Source organism: Ailuropoda melanoleuca, chromosome 3 (assembly GCF_002007445.2).
Source record: "Ailuropoda melanoleuca isolate Jingjing chromosome 3, ASM200744v2, whole genome shotgun sequence".
NCBI lineage: Eukaryota > Metazoa > Chordata > Mammalia > Carnivora > Ursidae > Ailuropoda > Ailuropoda melanoleuca.
The window spans coordinates 43055524-43081263 of record NC_048220.1 but is presented as its reverse complement, the minus strand read 5'-3'; the positions used below and the strand labels follow the sequence as shown (position 1 = coordinate 43081263).

The window sequence follows — 25740 nt, the reverse complement described above, 5'->3', positions numbered from 1 at the left end:
GCACTAAAATCTCTGAGGGACTGTAAAAAGCTCCCCTAGTGACCCTGATGCAGCCATTCCAGAGGCCAGCATTTGACAACCACCATACTACGTAATTCTTTGAGGCATAAAGAAAACCTATCTGGAGAGATTAAAATGTTTCTCTCTTCCCTAAACATGTTACTGAGATCAAGTTGTACCAAAAAGCTAAAAATAGAAACCTTTATGCTTTGGGAACCTTGTAAAAAGGAAGCCATTATATTCTCAAAATGTATTACTGCCTCATGGAAAAGAAACTTTAGGCATTTGGTATGACAACAATCACCTGCCAGGTGCCAGTCAAGCACTGTGTACAAAGATTTTTTTCCTTCTCAAGTATGCAGCTCTGAACTTTGATAAAATCTAAGTGTTTTTAAAAAGGAAAATATCCTAAAACCGAAACTAGTCACTTTAAAAATAAAGGGATTGGTTCCCATAATTTCATGAGCACTATTCTTTGGTTCACACCTACCTATAGTGGCTACCGGGGCTGTCTACTCTCTTGGATGAGCGGGCACATTGTTTTCTTCTCTTCTCTTTAGGCCTAACCCCAGTAGTAAACCAATTCATCTTATCTAGGTTAGATGATGGCACTACATGACAGTTAGGGACTGCAAAGAAGGCTTCAGAACCCGTTGAAAGAGCAAAATTCAGCAATTCACTTTTGAGTAAGCAGGGACTCTTGATCCTATCACAACATACACTATTCCCCCAACCTATTACTAATTAGTTTAAAGGCTAACACAAAGTTCTAGCTCCTAAATCTAGCATAATGGTTAGAGACCTAGATAACTAATGAGTTAACTGAAAGAGAACCCGCTTACCAAACTAAGCATGTTTGTGGCATCTCTTTCGCATTTACTTTATACCACCTGAGAAGAATTTTTAATGTCTTTCTTGCACATGGCACTTAGTTGTTTCAAAGTAATATAAAAAATAACATTAGGAAGACTGGGGCACTTTGGGGGCACTTGGGACGTCAGTAAGTACAAAACACTAACATGGACTTCCTAAATAAAAGCTATCATTTCTATCATCAAAACACCTGTGGTCTTTGACTACTATTTCCATGGACTGAAATGGACCCTAGTAGTCTAAGGTCTTGGTATAGTCTCGTGCTACTTGGGAGGTACTTATGTGCCAAGAAGATGTGGTTTATTGTTCAGAGATCCTTTACTCAGAGTCCTGGTTCTAGGCAACACTATAAGGTAGAGCAATACCACCTTCAGTACGATACCTTTTACCCAACTAGCCCTTGCTCTCAAGCTGTTGTCTCCATCCAGAGCCCACTAAACCTTTTTAAAAATGCTTTGTACCTCTAATTTTTTCTGATTCAGCTCCTCCATCCAAACTTAATTGCCCTTTAACCTACTTAGGGAAGACCTGAAGGACTAATATAATTCTGTCAAATTATGATAGTAATGTCTAATATAGGATTAATTAATTATGCCTCTGGATCACATACTCATTTTCAGAAAAACCCAAGAAAACTGCAAAAATGAGTAATGTGGAAAATTCCAGGGAAGGTCAGAGAAAACACTCACTTTTCCCTAAGTTTTCAAGATCTATAATAGTGATTTCTTCTCTCTCAAGATTGGCTTAACTCATAAATTCCACTAAAACTTGTATGTGCTAGGCAGAATAAGCTGCTCTTCCTACCAAGCATGCCAATATCCAAATCCCTGGATCCTGTGGATATGTTAAGTGGCAAAAAGAAGACTTCAGATGGAATTAAATTTGCTAATCAGATGACCTGAAAATAAGGAGATTAGCCTGGATTAATTAGGTAGGCCCAATGTAATTACAAGCCACTAAATGGGAAAAGGACAAAAGAAGAGTCAGAACCAAAGAGATGGCATCGTAAGACTCAACCAGCTGTGGTCAGCTTTGAAGATGAAGGGTTGGCATGAGCCAAGAAATGTGGACTGTAGAAGCTAGAAAAGGGGAACAAATAAAATGGTTTCTCTCCTAGAGCCTCCAGAAAGTATTGCAACCCTGCTAACACTTTCCATTTTCACCCAGTGAGATCCATTTCAGACTTCTGATCTCCAGAACTGTAATAAATTTGTGTTGTTTTAAGTAACCAAATGTGTGGAAATTTGTTACAGTTACATTAGGAAATGAATATACCATCAAAGTACACAGAGGGAGCTAGCACTCTGATTTCCTTAAAATACACGCTTGGGATTTTTCCTACTGGATTATGCTGCTGCTTTATAGAAGCTGTCTCATGTGTATTTGCTGGTAATCAGACAACATGGACAGATGATCAATTGCTGTGCCTCAAGATATAAGGGAAAAAGAAAGATGGAAAAACTATAAATAATTTCCCTTACACTGTAAAAACTATCTTTAAATGTTCAAATGGGAAAAAAATACAATTAAAAATACAATTAAGGCTGGTATGGCCTTGTTCCGAACAGTCTTTTTTTCAAGAACAGAGGAAGGATGGTTTATCAGATGGAAGGTAACAAAGTGCTGCTAAACGTCAGGGTGTAAATGGCTCACTTTAACTGCAAGCTGGTATCATTTCACTCCCCTGTGCCAGCATCCCATTCCACACTGACACACAGCTGCCACTGGTTTTATCCTAAATTGAGGGGACAAGGGTACTTCCAGAAAACTATACACGCCACTTGAACCTTAAACCAAAACAGATGGAATATCTGTAGCCCCTTCAAAATACTTTATCCCAAACATTATCACAGAGTAGCTGTTTTATTCCAATATAACAAAAGCCACTGAGGAGGAGCACAGTGAAAACACTCACAGATCTTTAGCTGATGGCAACAAGAAAAAGCATTCCTATCATTTTGTAAACTCCTTCTCACAAAGCCCAAATTCTTTTACTGTGATGATCTGACAAGAGACTCAAATTTATACCATTCCACACTCTATCCCAGTATATGAAATTCTTTGATGGAAAGAAATGGTTTTGATTGTTTCCCTGCAAGAGGAAATTTGGTGCCCTCTGGTGTTGGAAAACTAGCTGAGCCACGTCACTTTACAAACTAGCGCCCCAGGGAGGGTCAGAAAAGCATACACTTGGAGTGGAATAGCTTATCCCAATATAGATATACAGTTATTTTTTAGTGGAAAGATATATAGAGTTATGTAGTTATAAAGACACAGAGTTATTTTTTAAGGGAAAGTTTTCCTCTTGGTTTTTAAATCCACGTTTATTCTGATAGCATATTAGACAAGTACTATTAAAAAAAACTGAGCCTCGTAGGTAGAAGACTCCTTGCCTATACTACCTGTTGGAGCCTCTAGCTTTAGGAGAACAAAGGAGAGCAAAAGTGAATGGTTTAAGATTTTGCAGCAAAAGTAATGAATAAAAAAGGTGACATTATTAGGATGGTATGACTTATATTTCAATCTTCAATGGTATTATAAAATGTGAGAGACATAAAAAATAGAATAGAACCTAAGATAATACCTGTGAAAAATACTATCCATCTTCAGAACATAACTAAAAGAGCCGGAGCCCCCTACATAGCACCCCAAATCATATTCTCCCTTCCTTCGAAATATCGACTCTATTCAATTTGATGTTTAAATGTTTTTTTAGTTTCCTGTACTTTCTCTAACACTCTTATGCTGCTCCTAAAATTAAAAACTCCCTTTAAATTACTACTTTGCTCAAGAAAGCCCAGGGGACAGCACTTACAACCAGTCATGCAGAGCCAGGGAGAGGATTCCAGCTACCTCCCCAGTTTGGGGGCACATGGAAGCTGATATTGTAAGGTTATTATGCATGAGAAGAGTAGATGAGACACCTCAGCACCGGACAGTTTCAAGGAGGTTTGAGCAGGACAAGAAGGCCCTATGATGTTTTTTTGTTTGTTTGTTTTTTGTAATAAATAGGTTAGTACAGAAATGGGATGACAGACAACAGGTGGACAGTGTATACCACGATGATTAACGTGGTGGTAAATGAAGCCAAATGCAGAGTTTTAGAATGAAAATCAGGCAGTCTTCTCAGAGCACACAAGGACAAAAGAGCGGAAGACACGGTCTAGTTCTATCCATCCGACACAGCGAGCACTCAGCTCAGTCCTGTGTGATAAGCTCCAGTGTTCTCTAAGTGTCTCTCTGGGAGTAGCTCACTAATGATTCTGTTTTTTATCTTCCCAAAACAAATCGGTCCTTCCCAAATTTTGGGACAGGACAGCAGGCATCCTTGCCATTCTCTTACACCCACTGCCTTGTCCCCTCAGGGTCTGAGGGGGCACTGCCTTCATTCTCCTCTGTAGCGTCCAAAGCCTGCCTTACGCCTCGGCCCCCACCCCCCGGCTTCCTCCTGCTCCAGCATGCTACCAGCTTAGGGGAAAGAGCTGATATAAGTAAATCACCTTGCACTGCACCTAGCATACGCTGAAGCTCACTAACTTTTAACTGCTGTTTTCATCACTCTCACCGCCACAAACCTTCCATTCCATTCCATCCCTCCAGCTTGCTTAGTCAAAGCTCTCATTCTCTTAATGCCAGACTAAGAAAACCTATGTGAATATACCAAATGTTACTTGGACAGAAGTATTTGTACTGTCTTTTACTACATACAAGGAGCTATATTAGGTGTTAGAAGGTAAGAACAAAATATCTTGTCTTTTCCAGTATGGTTCTTCATCTAATTCCTTCTCAGCCTGTTTCTAGCCAGCTGCCTTTCCTCTGTACATCAGAATAAATTCTCATTGCTCTTCTAAATAAATCCTTTGTCAAAAACTCTGGGGGCGCCTGGGTGGCTCAGTTGTTAAGCGTCTGCCTTCCTCTGCCTTTGGCTCAGGGCGTGATCCCAGGGTCCTGGGATAGAGCCCTGCATCGGGCTCCCTGCTGGGAGCCTGCTTCTTCCTCTCCCACTCCCCCACTTGTGTTCCCTCTCTCACTGGCTGTCTCTTTGTCAAATAAATAAATAAAATCTTTAAAAAACAAAACTCTGGAAGGTCACTTCTAGCCCACTTTTAATTGCTTTTTTGTTGCTCTCCCTTCTTTCCAACAGTTCTCAACTCTGGCTACATGTTGGGATCACCTGAAAATTAAAATATATTGTATGTATATGTATTTCAATAAACACAAACACACGTAGTGATGCCCCACCTAGACCAAGTGAAGTATAACCTGACAGAGTCCAGGCAGTGGCATTTTTAGAAGCTCCTCAGAGGATTCCAACCCATAGCCAGGGTTAAGGAATCAATGTCAGCCAGCATCCTTAAATTATTTTCCATGCCTGAAATGTTGGATGTATCATTTATTTGTTCAATTCATACACTTTGCAACCACTTACTGAGCTCCTACTGTGGACCTAGCCTAAAACCACTCAGCAGCTACATGGCATCTTCACAATCAAACAAACGTTTCTGACCCCTCCACCACAATTCTTTCTCAGCTAACCATTTCTCCTCTCTTCTCTGTCATCAATCTTCCCACTTCTACACAATCTTCCTACCCTTTCCCAATCAAGCTTGCTTCTTTGTGACTGCTCTGGGATTCTCTGGTGCATCTCACTGTCTTGGCCAAAAACAATCCTAGATTAAATAAGCTGTTGGCCAAAATTCACTATGATATAACATTTCTGCAAATGAATAAGAAAAAGATCACTGATGTTCATATGTGTCTCCCCTCTTCACTCAAAGGTCCCTGAGTGGAGGAATCCTATCTTCAATATTTAGCGTAGTTACTGACCGAGAGTGATCTACCCCACGAACATTGGTTAAATGCAGAAAAGGATGAAAGAAAAACAAAGGTAAGTGATAAGATATTTTCTTAATCATCAAAGAATGATAAAACATGTGAGCAAAATCTTTCTTAAGAGGTCATGGTACAATGGTTAACAGCATGGGCTCGGGGATCTAGATCTGTCACACATTACGTCTGTGGGCCTAGGGAACCCTCCAGTAAAAACTGTGGGCATTGAGTCTATAATAAGCTTTTCTGGTACCAACATTGAACGTGTTGTCACAACTTTTGCTGGAAGAAGTAAGTTCAATCTATGTAACTAAATGGGGATGGGACTTTGGNGAACACAAGCAGGGGGAGTGGGAGAGGAAGAAGCAGGCTCATAGCAGAGGAGCCTGATGTGGGGCTCGATCCCATAACGCCGGGATCACGCCCTGAGCCGAAGGCAGAGGCTTAACCGCTGTGCCACCCAGGCGCCCCTATAATAAGCTTTTCTGGTACCAACATTGAATGTGTTGTCACAACTTTTGCTGGAAGAAGTAAGTTCAATCTATGTAACTAAATGGGGATGGGACTTTGGAAATCTGTACATGGTTTCTTCCAGAATTTGCCCTGTTCATCTTTCCCCTTTGCTGAGTTAATCTGTATCCTTCCATTGTAATAAAACATAGTTGTGAGTATGACTATAGGGTGAGTCCCATGAGCCCTCTTAGTGAATCATCGAATGTGGGGGTGGTCTTGGGGACCCATTATACAATCTATAACCTCAGTTTAATCATGAGAAGAGTATTACTCAATCTTAATTGAGGGACATTCTACAATATAGCTAAGCAGCGTTCCTCAAAACTGTCAAGGTCATCGAAAAATGAGAGAGTCTGAGAAATTCTTAAAGGCAAGAGGGGCCTAATGAGACATGGTAACTAAATGTAATGTAATGTGGTACCCTGGATAAGATCCTGGAACAGAAAAAAGAACTTCAGGTAAAAACTAAGAAATTGTGAATAAAGTACAAACTAATTAATAATAATGTATCCATACTGATTCATTAATTGTAAGTGTACCATACTAATTTTTTTAAAGATTTATTTACTTATTTTAGAGAGAGAGCATGCACACGCAAGCAGGGAGAAGGGCAGAGGGGGAGAGAGAGAATCCTCAAGCAGACTCCTTGCTGGGCGTAGAGTCTGACTCAGGGCTCCATCCCAGGACCTTGAGATCACGACCTGAGCCAAAACCAAGAGCCAGACACTTAACTGACTGATCCACCCAGGCGCCCCACTAACATAACTTACTAATAACAGGGTAAACTAGGTGTGGGCATATGGGGAATCTCTGTACTAGCTTCATAACTTTTATATAAATCTAAAACTATTCTAAAATAAAAAGCTTTTATTAAAAAAAATTCTTGATCACTTACTGTGTTCAGAGTATTGTGCTATGCATTAAGAAATTTAAATCTTAAAGTAAAGAAATTATCAATTCAATGTAATTCTGCTTCACAATTATTCATTTATCTGTATTTTGAAATCAGTTGAAATGGCAGGAAAACAAAGTTAAGGTATTTGGTGATGCCTATTAAAACTGACTGCTTATTATATCTTATTATCTCACTAGATGGTGACTTCTTGGGAGGCAGAAACAATTCCAAAGTATCAACTTAATGAGCAAGCCCTAAATGTTGTTTCATTAATAAAATGAAAGAGTAGACCAACAGACAACATAAAAAGATGGCCAATATCATTACTCATTAGGGAAATGCAAATCAAATATCCAATGAGATATCACTGCCTGTCAGAATGGCTAAAATAAAAAACGCGAAGTAACAACCGTTGATGAGAATATGTAGAAAAAGTCCATATATTGTGGACTGCTGGTGGGTATCCAAATTGGTGCCGCCACTATGGGTGAACAGTATGGAGGTTTTGCAGAAATGCAAAAATAGAATTAGCATATTATCCAGTAATTCCAATACTGGATATTTACCCAAAGAAAATGAAAACATTAATTTGAAAAGATAATATGTGCCCTTATGCTTACTGTAGTATTGTAATTTACAAGAACTAAGATAGAGAAGCCAACCCATGTCTATCCATCCATAAATAGATGGATAAGGAAAATGTGGTGTGTATGTATATGTACATGTATATACGTATATATACACACACACACAATATACACAAATGATGGAATATTAGTCAGCCAAAAAAAAGAATGAGATCTTGATGGACCTATAATACTAAGGATATAATACTAAGTGAAATAAGTCAGACAAAGAGAGACTAACACAATATAATTTCACTTGTATGTGGAATTTAAGAGACAAAACAAGTGAATAAACAAAGAAAAAAAGAGACAAAAAACTAACTCTTACATACAAAGAACAAATTGGTGGTTGCCAGGGGGGATGTGCGTGGGTGAAACAGGTGAAGGAGATTAGGAGTGCACTTATCTGGATGAGCACTGAGTAATGTACAGAACTGGTGAATTGTTTTATTGTACACCTGGAAGTAAAATAACACCATATGCTAATTATACTTCAATAAAAAAATAAAATGAAGAGAGTAACGAACTAAAACAATAAATTGACACAAAGTAGACTGAGAAATAAACATCACTCTGTCTCCACATATGACTAAAGGTCATGATGTTCTTTCCTAAAAGACCATTTCATGACCAAGTTTCCGTGTTTAATGAAACAAGTAAAATCTGTCTCATGGAGTTTTAATTGTCAGATTTTCATTACTAAGGCTTTTTCTTTCAATAAACCATTAATTTTCTGCTGGTGGCAGAGAAAAACATGGGGACTAATTGCTCAACGGTGGATTACTATCATAACTCAGATATACAAAAATTTCTCTTTTAAAGGGACAACCAAGTATGTATTTGGAGTATGATCTGTGCATGATTTGAAGATGATGAATCAAGTAATAGAAGATTAAATAACTCCTTTAAGATCTATACAAAGTTCAAAATGATCGCTATGTAAAAATCCATGAAAATGAAATTTAGTGCCTTTATGGAAAATATGTATCTTTTCTAGATAAACTCAAATAAGCAGGTCTTTAATATAATTTATTGGCTTCTATTATCCCCAGTACCTAAATCACACCTTTGTAATAATACAAGTAGTCTTAACTCATTTAATTCCCTGAGAAAAAAAATAATATAGCCAATGTAGATGGTTCAATGATTTATTACAAATCATGATACTAGGTTAATTATTTTATATTCTCAGGTACAACACTCCACAGAAAAATGAAGTAAACTCCTTTTTCACAATACTTTCGTGTGGGCTTTAAAGAGACATTTTCTTTTACTCATATTAAATAGACTTAAAGGTAAAAAATGAAAACAGAATGAAATGCTGTTTAAAAAGAATTATTTTAAAATATTATACAACTATACTACAGACAGCTTTACTTTCCCTCAATCCAGAAGAAGAAATATTTTCTCCAGGAAGAAATTTTTGATTAATTTCCTCAAAATGCTAGTATTTCAGTCTTTTCATGATTATACTAACCACGCAGACAAACAAGGTGGGCCAAAAAAAAAAGTCTCAAAGGAAATGAGAAAATAGTTTGAATTGAATTATAATAAAAATACAACTTAAGTGTCACAGGATGTAGCTAATGCAGTAACTAAAGAGAAGTTTATAGCATTAAATGCTTTGATGAGAAAAAAAAGATTTCTAATAAGTTTCTAAGTTTCCAATTAATGAGTTCCTAAGGATTTTTTCTAAGAGGAAATAAAATGAAAGAAAGAAAGAAAATATTAAAGGTAAGAGCAGAAATTAAAAATTTGAAAGTAGTCAACAACAGAAAATATAATTGAAACCCAAGGCTGGTTCTTTGAAAAAAAAATCAATAAAATTGATAATCTGTGCAAAACTAAAAAAAGAAAAAAGATAAAGAGCGAACAAGAGAGAAGATACAAACCATCATTAATTATAAGGATTTTAAAGGGGATCTCATTACCAATCCAAGAGACATTAAAAGGATTATAAAGGAATATTATGAACAATACTAAGACAAAATTTCAACAACTTAGATAATTCATTGAAAACAACAAATTACCAAAACTAACCCCAAATGAAGGAGATACATAAATTGTTCTATAAGTACTAAAGAAATTGAATTCAGTTAAAAACCTTCCAAAAAAGAAATCTTCAGTCCCAGAAAGTTTCATTACCAAGTATTTAAGAAAAAAATGACATCAATTCTTCAAAATCTTTCCCAGAAAACTGAAGAGGAAAGATAACTTCTTAACTCATTTTACACGATCAGTACTATCCTGATATCAAAACCTCACAAAAACAGCAGAAAAATACAGAAAACCTCAGGCAAATATCCCTCATAAACAGGTCTGGAAGAAACTCTCAAAAATTATTGCAAATAATATCCAGCAATTTATAGGAAGAAAAATACAATATAATAAAAGTGGCGTTTACTGTGGGACTGAAAGACTGACTCAGCATTTGATCATCAGTACTAACATTGAAAACACATAATCATATCAACTGATGAGAAAAAGCATTTGACAAAATTCAACATCCATTCATAATAAAACTTTCAGTAAACTAGGAATATAAAGAAACTTCCTCAACCTGATAAAGGGCATCTACAAAACACCTAAAACTAACATCATACTTAATGGTGAGAGACCGAATGCTTTCTTCCTAATATCAGGAAAAAGACAAGGATGTCTGTTCTCCTCATCTCTACTCAATATTGTACTGGATGTTCTAGCTACTTCAATAACAACAACAACAAAATTCTGGATTGGGAAGGAAGAAGTAATGCGGTGTTTATTTGCAGACACCATGATCATCTAGTAGAAAATACAATGGAATCTACAAAACAACTACTATTCCTACCAGGTAAGATTAGAAAGGTTATAAGATATAAGATCAACATACTAACTCAATTTTATTTCTACATATTATCAGTGAACAACTGGAAACTGAAACTTAAGAAAACAATACGACTTTATAATAGTATAAAATACGAATATTTGGGGATAAATCTGACAAGATGTCAAAGATCTGTACTTTCGAATGACAAGATACAAAGTCTACAAAACAACTACTATTCCTACCAGGTAAGATTAGAAAGGTTGTAAGATATAAGATCAACATACTAACTCAATTTTATTTCTACATATTATCAGTGAACAACTGGAAACTGAAACTTAAGAAAACAATACGACTTTATAATAGTATAAAATACGAATATTTAGGGATAAATCTGACAAGATGCCAAAGATCTGTACTTTCGAATGACAAGATACAAAGTCAAAACAAAAAACAATTGTGTTTCTGTATATTAGCAATACACAATTTTAAACAATTTTTTAAAAAATTAACAACAACATCAAAAAGTGAATAGGTATAAATCTAACAAAACATGCACAGGTTCTGAATACTAAAAAGTGCAAAAATATGGATGAAAGAAATCAAAGACCTAAATAAATGGAGAGACATACTATGTTCGAGGATTAGGAAAATCTACATAGTAATGATTTCAGCTTTCCCCAGGTTGATCTATAGATTTCATATAATTACAATCAAAATCCCAACAGGATTTTTTTTTTTGGTAAATATAAACAGGCTGATTCTAAATTTTCCATGAAAAGGCAAAGGAACTACAATGAATAAAGTTTGAAAAAGAACAATTAAGTTAGAGGAATCACAGAATCCCTATTTTAGGACTTATTAAAGCTATAATAACTAAGAAAAAGGACTCCTGGCAGTGTGACAGACACAAAAATGAACTGAAGAGAATAGATAGTCCAGAAATAGACGCCCATATATACAGCCAATTGGTTTTCGACAAAGCTGCAAAAGCATTTCAATGGAGAAAGGTCAGTGTTTTCAGCAAATGGTGCTGGAACAATCGAGCATCTCTATTATGTAAAACAATGAACCTTGACAGAAACCTCACACTTTAGTGAAAGAAACTCAAAATTAATCATAACTCTTATGTGGAACTTAGAATTATAAAACTTTTAGATGAAACCACAGGAAAAAATCTTTATAACCTAGAATTAGGCAAAAGAGGTCTTAGGTAGGACACCAAAGGCATAATCCATCAAAAAAATGGAAAATTAGACTTCATCAAAATAAAGTATGTTTCCTCAACAGGAAAAATAAATTGTTAAGAGACTAAAAGGACAAACTACAGACTCAGAGAAAATCTTTACAAATCACATATGCAATGAAAAACATACATCCAAAATATGTAATGAACTGTCACAACTCTACACAAAGAACACAACCCAATTAAGAATGACCAAAATATTTAAACAGACACTTCCCTAAACAATAAACACAAATGGAAAAATAAGCACATGAAAAGTGTTCAACATCATTAGGAAAATGCCATCAGGAATATGCAAACTAAAACCACAATATGTATGATACGACTACATACCTACTTACAACAATTTAAAAAATACTGAAAATACCAGACGTAAGCGAGGATTCACAGCAAAGAAAATTCTCATTATAGTATCTTTGGAACACAAAACGGTACAACCACTTTCCAAACCGGAAAACAATTTGACAGTTTCTTATAAAGTTAAATATATACTTACCATATGATCTAGAATTCTCACTCCTGAGTATTTACCCTAGAGAAATGAAAACTTAGGTTCACACAATAACCTGTACAGGAATGTTTTTAACAGCTCTATTCATAATTGCCCAACCTGGAACAACTCCCCTGTTTTGAACAGGTGAATGAACAAAATGTGGTTTATTAATATAATAGAATACTGCTGAGCAACAAAAAAGAACACAAAATAGACATATTCAACAACTTAGATGAATCTCATAGGCAACTGTATTGAGTAAAAGAAGCCAGTCTCTAGAGGTTGTATACTATATGATTCTAATTTATAGCATCACATTATTATTTTATAACATCATCAAAATGACAAGCTAAAGTAATAGAGAACAGATCAATGGTTTTCGGAGATTAGAAATAAGACAAGGATATGCTTATACAATCAAAGCACAATTATAAAGGCAAAATGGCGTGATGCAACTGCTCTGTATCCCCACTGTGCTGGCTGTCACATGAATTTATCTGTGTGTTTAGATCACAGAGCTATATGCCAAGAATAAATCTATTTTATTGCATAATAATTACAAAAACTAAAACAGAAACCCAACTAGACTATGGTGAATAAAAAAAGAGGTTTGCTCAGCACTGTCTTTCCCCAAAGTAGAAGCTTAATTAACATCTGTTGAATAAAAAACTGAAAATTGGTTGTAGTTTCTGTTTCAATATTAATCTCATTTATACCCCTAAGCTTCAAAAATTTAAATAACTTTTTGTAGTGTCATTAACATTTTCTATCATGGTATCTGCCATATAAAGATGTCTAGTTTGTGGGAAAAAAAATCACTAAAAATATCAAATGAAAGTCAGAAACCTAGATTTCCCAACCAATTATTTTAAACTTAAAAAAGTTACCATTAATAATAGGTAACCTTTCCTTTATATCTTTATATGCTTATCTTCCTTATTTAAAAAAGGGCAGGAGGTACCTGGGTGGCTCAGTCAGCTGGGCACTGGACCCTTGTTTCAGCTGAGGTCTTCATCTCAGGGTCCTGAGATGGAGCCTGGTGTGGCTTCGGGCTCTGTGCTCAGCGGGGCATCTGCTTCCCTCCCTCTCTCGCCCTCTGCCCCTTCCCCCACTTGTGTGCACACTCTCTCTCTAAAGTAAATAAATAAATCCTTAAAAAAAATAACATAAAAAAGGGCAGGATCTGCACTGATTCATTACTAAAAGGCATGGCATATGAACACATATTTGATAAATGTTTAAAGAATTAACTACTCTTTACTAAACATGAAATGAGCTGAATAGCTAAGCCGTTAATTTATCTCAGATATTAAACCTTTCCAGGATTTATCTTTTTGCTTGAATTAGCAAAACCATTAAAAATTCTTCTTGGGGGACCTGGGTGGCTCAGTTAAGCATCTGCCTTCGGCTCGGGTTGTGATCCTGGGGTCCTGGGATCAAGCCCTATGTGGAGCCCTGCCTCAGGCTCCCTGCTCAGGGGGGAGCCTGCTTCTCCCTCTTCACACCCCCTTGTACTTTTTCTCACCATCTCTTTCTCAAATAAATAAGTTATTTAAAAAAAAAATCTTCTTCTTTTGGACTCTAACCAGGGTGTGCACTCACATCACTAACTCATGTCATTTCCATGCTGCTACAGACTTTTAAACTTTCTTTGCTAAGGAGACATTCGGCATTTGTTTGCCAGTAGCTCCTGTGGAACCAAACAAACCTCCTGGGACCCTGCCCTATAACTGCCTATACTGACCTGCCGCAGGTTTGACTAGAACTCATTCATTCTGATCAATTAGCCAAGCAGTTTGGCTAAATCATATGTAAGTGAATGACTAAAAGGAACTTTGTTTTAAAAATCAAACAAACACTGATGTTGGTCTTGCTTAGTTTTAAATTCTATAAAGATAGTGTTCCTATGCTGGAAAATAATAAGTAATATAGTTTAAGTTTTTGGAAGTACCCAGCTCAAGAATTAAATGCATTTTTTTTAAATGGCAAAGATGTTATCTGTATATATTTATAGTAGACCAAGTACACTTTTCATACTTCTTTTAAATTTCTATTTGTTAGAGAGTTATTTTAAGCCCTCTACATTGTTTTTTAAGGTAGACTTTCTGAATATTCACTTAACATATGACTATCTCCAATTTATCTATGGGTTTAAGTCAAATTTTCAATAAAAAATATTGTGTTTTACAGCTTCAATAAATTAACCATGATGCATATTATAATGGTACTAAAATATATTTTTTACATTCTACGATATATGCTTTGATGCCACATTACACCATCACTTGCAAATAAACCAAACTACAAAGCTCTTGTCAGCATCCAGTCAAAAATATAACAATTACCTATAATTATACTATCCAAGCAAATGATGAAAAACAATTAACCTAACTGAAGCACTCGATGCAGTAATTTTATTCTATTCAGTCTATGACCAGGATCCTAAGCAGTGAGTTCACTTAATTGTTTAAAAAAAATGAACTATTATGCAAAGCTGCAGCTTTCTATATTTAAGCTCTGTGGATGTTGTTAATATTCAACATACTGATTAATAAGGATTATTATTTACTATAAACAAGCAGGTGACAAAGGCAACTTGCAAAATAAAGTTTACATAGAAATATACCTGGTCCTCAAACTTCCAAATTTTCATGAGCACCTCATCCACTGGCTTTAATTGGTCTCCAGAGCACCTGCAATTTCTTGTTCAGTACCTTCGCATAACCATTTTTGAACATATTATTATAGGTATAGGGGTTTATACCATAAAGAAGCACACTTTCCTATAAAATCACAGTAAGTGTCAATTATTATTAAGATAAACTTCACAAATTAGTAGAGTTAACCATATCTGGATCTTATGAGCACGTAATTACATAATGTTCCTTAAAAATATCCACTTAAGCTAAAAGTGATGAAAGTCAATGAATTTGTCACTAGATTGAACTAGAAAAACTTCTTTGTTTCAACCTAACCTGAAATAAAATCATTGCAAATAATCCCAGCATGAATTTAAAATGTATATGACAATCTCATTTCAACATCGTGAGATTAATATTCATGTAAAGTATTAGAATTGAGAAAAATGTCACAAAAGGATATCTCCTAAACATATGTGAACAGAGAAAGGTTTATACTTGCCGATTATCAGAGAGGTGCATGATTATTTAGTTCACCTACACAGAAATGTCATTTCAACACTCACTAAAACCATGTTTTTATAATACAGGTATTCAACGTTAGCTCCTCTCTCCAAACCCTAAGATTTACAACACAGAATTTTAGTAAACTCTTCAAAAAATTACCTGCTTCTGTAGCCATCTTTCATGCCTTCGTTGTTTCCTTCTCAGATTTTTCAACTTGCTCCTTTCTCTCTTACTGCGCCGCTGATTAATGGCCCCCAGTGAGAAGCTGCCGGAGCGCAGGAAGTCCAGGGCAGAGAGGGGCTCTTCCTGGTCCGAGGCCTCCAGCATGCTCCTGCCAGCTGAGGGCAGGTCCATCAGGAAAGTCAGGCTGTTAGAACTCGCATGGTCAGAGTACACTGCAGAAGCTTCTAGACCACACTGAAATTCTCCTCCTCTTTGTGTCTGGGTCTCACAGGGAGCCACTGAAAATCTTTGCAGCAGCATATTAGGATCAAAATTGGATGAAATCTGAAAGGAACAGTTATTTTTACTAGATTCTAAAGGCAAGCCCGAAAGGTGAACAGGCTGTGTTTCATTTAGCCTGGGACAGGCCGTAGTCTTACTATGTATTTTATAAAAAGTGGGTAATAAAGTCAGTTTCTCACTGATGTTCAGATCCAAACTATGTGATTTCCTGTGAAAAGCTCTTGTAGTGCATCTGCCAGTCACAAGCTGAGGAACAAAAAGCTGGTATTTTGGATCTAATGCTTTGAAGAGCAGTTTTTCATTCTTCATCTGAAAATATGTTGACCGTACCTCCAGGCAGAGTGCTTCTGTTAATCTTCCAGGGCCACTGTTATTTTGGGCCATATTTAAAAACCCGTGATTTCTGTTTCTGGAGGCGCCACCTGTCAGCGGAGTTTCCTTGTCACAACCTGACTGAACTCTAGGATGTGACAAGTATTTCAGCGATGGTCTCATTAGTCGGCCTGCCCGTGTAGGCTGATAATCGGTCCGGCTCTTAGAGAGATGTACAGCTGCAAGCTGGCCACAGGAACATTTTGGAGGGCTGACAAAATTAAAGCCCCCTAAACGGGCCCCACACAAAGGGCAATTCAGTTTTCCAACTGTCCACTGGGCCTACAGGTAATAAAGGAAAGTAAGACAATGCTTTCATTGTAAAGTAATCAAAGAGAATGTGAGTTGTATTTTTCTTTAAAGCCAACCACATGAAAGTTTTCTATGCCACAGAAAAGGCTAGCTTTCTGTTTTCTGATTGGTAGACAGAACAGTAAAGGGAAACAAGCCTTCTAATAAATAGAGATAAGCAACTCCAAAGTTCTAGAATGATAACTTATTGCACATCACGCCCATCCCAACAATACTCCTAAGCATTCTAAAAGAGTCTCTTAAACAATACGTTGAATATGGATACAGTGCGAACTAATGAAAAGAAAAATACACTATGGAACCAGGAAGCAAATCAGTCTACAGAGCTTAATTTGCAAGTAAAATCTCACAGAAAAGTGTCTGTTTTGATACCCTTCTTGCATACCAAACACTGTGGGAGGGAACTTCACCCAACCAACAGAATAAAGCTCTTCCTGCCTTTTTACATACAACCAAAAGATATTGGTTGCATACACAAGAATGCATTTTCTATATTCAAGTGCAAAATTAATAATGAGCTGGCTTAATATTATTTTTTTCAACAGAGATAGTGGAATATCTGCAGCGCCCTCATACATTTTGTAAAGTTCAGGACAGTTAAAACCAGCGCACTGGCATGTTCCCAGGAAATCATTACAATGTGAGAATGAATGCAGAGGATATCTATCAAATGTTATTTTTTAACAATAAAGAAGTCAGTGGAGAATGGCAACTACATTTTTTTTCAAAAATCATATTCCTTACACTTTTCTAATACGTGTTTCAAAACGTGAGAAATAATAATACCATACTGTTAACAAGGTGAGTTCCTGCTCTTATAATATTTCATTAAGGAGCTTAAAATGCGGTACTTTGATTTTGATTGTACCACTGAGAGTCATAAATTATCCAGTTTATTTTATACACGTATGCAGACATGAATGATATAGGATATTTCATTTACTCAGTAGGCATTGTTCTAGGTGCTGGGGATACAGTAATAAACAAAAGAGAAAAACTTCTAAGGTTTTATTCTAGTAGGAGAGTTAGACAATTAACAAGATGGGTACACTGTATCTATATGAGGGTAAGTGTGTGTGGCACGGGCATGTGTGTGTGTATGTAAGTGCATATTTATGTCTATCATACATGCTCATGCATATAGATATATATTACTATACTATACATACTATATATTACATATTGTATGTGTGTGTATGTAAAATATCAATAGCTATATAAATCAGAGAAGGGAAAAAGGAAGCGTGAAGAGAGTTAACAGTGGAGTAGAGGGCAATTGAGAGTTCGCACAGGCAACGCCCCATTGTGAATAAAGATATATGGAAATAAGGGAAGCAGTAAATAACTGTGGAAAAAGCAATCAAGGAAGGGGAAATACCATGTTTTAAAGTCTGAGATGGAAAAGTACCAGGAAAACTCCAGTAATAACGAAGAAGCCAGTAGGTGTAATCAAGAGTTACAGACAGTTTCTTATCTCTTTAAACAGTGCATTCAAGTAAAATAGCTCTAGAATGAGAACAAAAAATCCTGAAAGTAGTAAATTCCTAACTTTACCCAAAACTAAGGAACTTACTTTTTGAATCAGGCAGTTTATCCATTCTGGAAGAGCTTCTATATCCATGTGCCACACATGACAAATACTTTGATCATCAGCAGAATCATGTCTATCCTGTTGAATCAAAATGCATGATATTAGTCATTATCACTTCCAGATTTATTTAACAAATTTCATATTTGAATAAAACACAGAAATGTAAATTCAGCTTAGCTAGGGAGAAAATATACACTGCTCTCCTCTTCTCATTCCCATCCCCAAAACAAACCCACAAAGAAAAAAAAACTTTCAGGGAATAACCGCTTGTGAGTTAAAAAAAAAAAAAAAAGGAAAAAAAAGCCTCCATTTCATTGATTTCATCAAATTAAATTTAAAATTTAGCAAAAAGTCACTCGACAGACAAATCTGGCACCTTACTCAATTTCTATGTGTGAGGAAAAAATAATGCCATTCATGACAACTTTAATTCATGACAGTCTTTAATCCCTGAATCCATCTGGACTCCACTAATGATGGAATAAAGAAGTTGCTATATAATCTCGAGATACTCAAGAAAAGTATATGAGGATGGGGGAGAAGGAGAATTGTGCAGGCAACTGGAAAACTGAATTTCAGCTGCATTAGAACAAAAAGTTTCAGAGAGATATACTTTTGGCTTACTGAAACAGATGTGTAGGAATAAATGTGATACGCAGGTAAAACTACATACATATCGGAAAAATGCAGGGCAGGTCAGCATGGAGTACAGGACTCTCTAGCACCTTAGTAAACCTTAAGTCCAATTTACCTTTAGCTTTCTGGGTCTCAGTTTCTTCACCTGTAACACACCTCTAGATAATTGCTGAGATCCCTTCTGGGTATACAAAATTTCATTCTATGATGGCAGAAAAGAGTTTCTTGAGCAGAACAGGGAAGAGTAGGCTTCTGTCCACATACCCATTCCCAGGATGAGATTTTTCCACCGAAGTAGCTTTTCCAAGTTGCCAAGGCACAATGCTTTTTAGATTTCCCCAGCAGTGGTGCTATTAGATACTATAATTACATTAACAAAATGTATCAGGAAATTACCAAACATACCTGCTAAGCCTGTATTCACGATGATAAGAATGAAACAAGACAGAATCTCTTTAAGAACGTTTTGCTGAATAATCTACATTAGATTGTGACTTGGAACCAAGATCACCCAGAATTTCTAGGTTTAATTTCCCAAGTTGGTTCCTCTGGGCCCTATATCACTTTCTCTTCCATGAATACATCTTAAGATACTAAATGGTGGCCCAATATACAAGAAAAGTTTCAGATGATTTATTTACATGTCAGAAAGATCTAAAAAGAAACCATCTTTATCTAATTTCTGTCAGGCTCCCCAAAAAATCACAAATTAATTAAAATGGGAAAGGCACATGAGCTATTGTTATATGTTAGACCACAATTCATTATTTCATACTGTACACAACTGTATTTTATGTATTATAACAATAGTGCTAAGCCAAATTCAGGATTGTAATGGAGAAAAAAATACTTTTGTTAAAAGGTCTGAAAATTTTCCATTTCTAATGTTTTAAAAATCAACAACACAGGTTGAAAATATTTCAAAGGCAAATACAAAGTCCACTGAGAAGGGTTTATAGTGGACAAAGAGAAACTTTATAATTTTATTAATGATGCCTGAATTCTAAATCTGGCTAACAGAATGCAATTTACCATGTGAATAATGAGAATAAGAATAATAAGAATAATAAGAAAGGGCCAGGCCAGTCCATGTCAAAATGAAGAAGGTATTATTGAATGGAAGTGAAGTCAGGAAGAGAGGAGGAGATACTAGGAACAGTCTCTAACTCAATCATCTTACTGCTCCCTAATACGTGTGCCCTCACAAGAGTGTCAGGCAGACATACAAAAGTTTATTTTATTTTAGATTCTCATAAAATCAAAGAAGGAAAAATTCAGGCAGAGGGAAGTAACTACTGGTTTCAAGATTGTAAAGTGAGTACATATTCTAGTCTATCCTCCTTCTCAAAACAAAGAACCTATCAAAGACAATTATAAAAAGTAACCAAGAACTGCACTAGAAAATATAGATGGGGAGATTTCAGTGAACCAGAAATTATGAGAAGCCTCTGAAAGATCAATGAGGAAACAGCAGCACAATGTATCCAAGTTCCAAGTACATAATAGATGAGAACACCGCAAAGAATGGTCTATATCAAAGTGGTGAAAACCAGAAACAAAAAAGGCCCTGGGTAACTATCAGGGGTGGAATGGATATCCGTCTGTCTCCAGGCGAGAGGTGTACTTCAGGAAGAGAGAAATAGGGCAACATCCCAGGGTAGCTGGAAATGCCTAGAAAAAACGGAATCCATTTGCAGCAAGTCCAGAGGATGAGCTATTGAGGATCAATCTCTATTCTTGCTGAAAATAGTACAACATGTAAAGAACGTGAGCTAGATTTGTTTGTACTAAGATACACCTCTACTATATACTGTTTGTTGTTTTTAAAAAGTCAAGTGAAAGAGAGAGAAATGCACTCTGAGCTATGCTATTAAAAGCATAGAGAGCCTAAAAATAAGCAGTATTGCAACTTTTCTAAGGAAACAAATAAACATAAATAGAAAAAGTACCTAAGAGGCCATGTTTCAAGTTGACAACATTGGTTAGATTTGAAGGAAGAAAGAACAAGATTAGGAGTCACTAAAAGGAAACTTCAACTTTCTCATTATCGCTTTAATGGGAGAATATATTAAATTATATTTATATAATTAAAATTTTATTTGAAAATTGATTCAAGTAAAAATAAAATAAACTGATTACTTCTGATTCTGGCAATGCAGAAGTGGTATTGGACATGCTCTAAGCATTATAATAGATAACATTAAGTAAAATATATTAAAAAATTGTTTTAAGATGTTGGACAGAAGAACTGCGGGACTGTGATCCCTGAGAGAATAAACATAAATAAGGTGAGCCTAAAAATCACCCTTGATTTCTGCCCTAGGGAACTCTCAGGATCTCGATGTAGGGAGGAGGAACCCAAGAACATAGCACCCTTGTTAATAAAATGAAGATTAAAGTAAATAAAGGCTAAATAGCTAGAGTTTATAGGACATGTATTGACAAGGAGAAGCCTACAAACAGAAAAAGTTCCAGATAATTGCATAAAGATTCCTCTAAATCTTTGGTTGAATACCAGTAGGGACACATGTTGCAGGAGACATAAGAGAACCGATAAAGAAATTTACCAAGGAAAAGACATCTGCTAATGAGCTGTAAACTAAACCATTGGCGCAGGGCTCACAGCAAGTGGGGAAGATGTTCATACTCCCATTAGCTAGAGTAGAAAGATCTCAGTGGACATCTCAAGTATTTAGGAGATTCCAGAAGAGTCCTGCCTTAAGAGGAGAGCTAAATTAGCCCTAGAGTAAAGGCTACTAAAAAGCAACCCTACAAAAGCTTAAACATAAACCTTACTGTAAAAGATGAAATTCAATCACTAGTAACTTACATGCCTGCTAAAACACCCTTTAAAACAAGACAGTAATATTCAGACACTCAATAGTATTAACTCTAACTGTCCAACCTACCAAAAGGTATGAAATATGTACAAAGCAAAAATGACCCATAACCAAGAAAAAAAACTGATCAATAGAAATATACCCAGAAAAAGGTGAAAATGACTGAATAAGCAGATAAAGACATTAATTCAGCTATTATAAATATATTTGAGTATTAAAAGTAAAACAAAAACAGGAGAGTCTTAAAGTAACACAAAACAAATGGTATATCTAGAGATAAAAACTATCTGAAATGAAAAATGTACCATTACTTGTCAACTATGCTCAGATAAAAAATAAAATGTAAATTTAAAAAAGTTTAATAGTTTTTAAAATTTTTAGAAATGATGAAAACGAAGAAGACATCCTGTTCTCACAGAGTAAAAGATGTGTCTTTCATCACTGACTGTGAATTTAGCTGTAGGTTTTTTATGCCCTTTCATGCCCTAGATGTCCTTTATCAGGTTAAGAAAGTTTCCTTCTCCATTTTCTGAGTTTTTATCATGAGCGGGTATTGAGTTTTATCAAATACTTGTTCCACATTTATCAGAATGTTCATTTTTTTCTTCTGTATTCTATTAATATATTGAATTACATTGATTAGTTTTTAATGCTAAACCAATTTTTACTCCTGAGATATACACTACTATATCTTCCCTAATTCTGTTAACAGTATTTTGTAGTTTTCAATAGACCGGTCTTATACATAATGTGCACAATTTATTCCTAAATTGTTCATGTTTTTTGATGCAGCTATAATTGGTATTTTACAAGTTGCTTGCTGCAGTCTTCCGTGGCTAGTTTAAATAGAGCTGAATTAGCATAGTGACCTTATAGTCTGCAAACATATTAAATTCACTCCTTGGTTCCTTTTTGTGAATTCCTTAGAATTTTCTACATATATGATAATATATTACTAAATTTTACCAATATTTCATCAAAGATTTTTTTTGATACTATCTTCATAAGTGGTGTTGATTTGCGGATGTCTTTTCTAGTAATATCTTTTTAAAAAACGTCATTATAATACTGGCCTCATTAAATGAGTTGGCAAGTGTTCCATCCTACATAATTTTCTGAAAGAATTTGTGTAGTATTTGTATCTTCCTTAGTTATCTGAAACAGTTCACCAAAAAAGACATCTGTGCCTGGAGTTGTTTTTTTGTTTGTTTTTTGTTTTTTGGAGGTGGACAGGTTTTCATTTAAAATTCAGCTTATTTAATTGATTTAGTTCTGTGCATATAGTCCATTTCTTCTTGATTCATTTAAATAATTTGTATCTTTTGGAAGTTTTATTTCATCTAGGTTGCTGATTTTTTTCACGAAATTTTCCCACTACATTGTTATTATTCATTCATTCATTCATTCATTCATTCATTCATTTTTGAGAGAGAAAGTGTGCAAGCAGGGGAGAGGCAGAGGAAGAGGGGGAAAAAGGTTTTTTTTTTTTTTAAGATTTATATTTATTTGAGATAGAGCACATGAGAGAGAGCATGGAAAGGGGCAGAAACAGAGGGAGACGCAGGCTGCCCACTAAGCAGGGAGCCTATTCAGGGCTTGATCTCAGGATCTTGGGATCTCAGGACCCTAGGATTCCAGGACTCTGGGATCATTACCTGAGCCGAAGGCAGATGCTCAACAAACTGAGCCACTGAGGTGCCCTGGAAAGAGAATCTTAAGCAGGCTTCACACTCAATGTAGAGCCTGACGTGGGGCTCGATCTCACCACACTGAGATAATGACCTGAGCCAAAATCAAGAGTTGGTTGCTTAACTGACTGAGCCACCCAGGTGTCCTCCAATCACCCCCCCAAGTCAATATTCTTTTAAAGTCACTGCTGCTGTAATGATGTCTCTTCCCTAATATGGTCATTTGTATGTTACCTGTATTTTCTTGTTCACTCTAGTTAGTGACATATTAATTTCATTAGTATTTAAGAAAATTTATCTTTCCTGTAACACCCAGTGCTCATCACCACTGGGTGTTATACACAACTCATATATCGTTGAACACTCAGCAAAAACTAATGTACTATATGGTGGCTAATTGGACATAATAAAAAATGCTTAGCTTTGTAAATAAATAAGGTTATCCATTAAAAAAATAAATGTATCTTTCAATTTCATTCTATTTTCACTTTTATTAATTTCTGATATGTGTTTCCTTCCTTTTGCTCACTTCAGATTTAATTTGCTCTTCTTACTTCCTCCCCAAGTAGGAAGCTTACGTTACTGATTTTAAACCTTTCTTTTTTCAAATATAAGTATTTATACTCAAGTTTCTTGTGAGCCCTGCTTTATCTGTATCCTACAGAATTTGGTATGTGTGTTTACCTTTTTACTCAGTTTCAGTTATTTTCTAATTTCTTTTGTGATTTCTTTGACCTTAAGTGCTGTAGAAGTATGTTTTTTAATCTGCAAATACTTGGGGATGTTTCAGGTAATTTTCTGCTATTATTTTCTAATTTAATTTCATTGTAGTTAGAGAACACATCTGATATTACTTCACTTCTTTCAAATCTAAATAATGGTCTAACAAATGGTATATCCTGGAGAATATTATATGTGCACTTTAAACGAATACCTTTTCTGTTGTTGGGTAAAATGTTTCACAAATGTCAACTGTGTTGCCTAAATGTTCTGTATTCTTACTGAGTTTCTGTCATAAGTGGTGTTGATCTGTGGATGTCTCCCCCCTTGAGTTTCTCAGTGCTCCTGCTCTTTCTGGTTATAGTTCTGGGTCTAGAATTTTTTTTCCTGTTTTTATTTGATTACAGTTGACATTATAGTTATATTTGATTATAGCTGATTATTTGATTATTGTGTGTCAACAATGTTTTATTAGTTTCAGATATATACACAGTGATTGGACAAGTTTATATGTTATGCTATACTCACCTTAAGTGTAGCTATTATCTGTCACCATACAACATATTCCCTATGTTGCACCTTTTATCCCTATGACTTATTCATTCCAGAATTGGAATCCTGTATCTTCCACTCCCCTTCACCCATTTTGCCCATCCTGCCAACCCCTTCCCTTTGGCAAACACCAGTTTGTTTTCTGGATTTATGGGTCTGATTCTGCTTTTGGTTTGCTCATTTTTTAAAATTCCACAAATGAAAGAAATCATATGGTATTAGTCCTTCTCAGTCTGAGTTATTTTACTTAACATAATACCCTCTAGGCGCATCCATGTTGTGGCAAATGGTAAGATCTCATCACTCTCTTCAATAAACAGTTCTGGGAAAACAGGACAGTTACATGCAAAAGAATGAAACTTGACCACACTGTAACACCATACACACAAAAAACCCTCAAAATGTATTAAAGACATAAATATGATACCTAAAACCACAAAAATCCTGGAAGAATACATGAGCAGTAATTTCTTTGACATTGGCTGTAGCAATGTTTTTCTAGATCTGTCTCTTAAAGCAAGGGAAACAAAAACAAAAAATAAACTATTGGAACTACGGCAAAGTGAAAAGCTTTTGTACAAGCAAAGGAAAGCATCAATAAAACCAAAAGGCAACCTACCAAATGGGAGAAGATATTTGCAAATGATATATCCTATAAGGGGCTACTATCTAAAATATATAAAGAACTTACATAACTCCACACCAAAAAAAAACACCCAAAAACAATCCAATGGAAAAAATGGGCATAAATCACAAACAGAAATTTTTCTAGATGGTCAAAAGACCCCTGAAAAGATGTTCAACATCAGTAATCATCAGAAAAACATAAATCAAAACCACAATGAGGTATCACCTTGTATCTATCAGAAGGGCTAAAATAAAAAGCTCAAGAAATAACAGGTGTTGACAAGGATGTGGAAAAAAAAAGTACTCTGTGAGCACTGTTGGTGGGAATATAAATTGATACAGTCACTGTGGAAAACAGTATGGAGACTCTTTAAAAAATTAAAATAGAAATACCATATGATCCAATAATTCCGCTAATGGGTAATTTACCTGCCCCTCTCCAAAAAACAGTGAAAACACTACTTTGGAAAGACAGATACACATTTATGTTTATTGCAGCCTTACTAATA

The 25740-nt window shown here is 35.6% G+C and overlaps 1 protein-coding gene across 1 annotated transcript in view; it reads right to left on the bottom strand.

Annotated features, from left to right (window-relative positions):
* RNF180 (ring finger protein 180) overlaps positions 1–25740 on the bottom strand; it is a 197525-nt gene that overhangs the window by 124628 nt on the left and 47157 nt on the right. The window contains exons 5-7 of the mRNA XM_034655636.1: positions 18151–18246; positions 15588–16547; positions 12286–12321 (exon numbers count right to left, since the gene is read on the bottom strand). Of these exons, the coding sequence (XP_034511527.1) occupies positions 12286–12321; positions 15588–16547; positions 18151–18246 (1092 nt within the window). The remainder of the gene's footprint in view (positions 1–12285; positions 12322–15587; positions 16548–18150; positions 18247–25740) is intronic.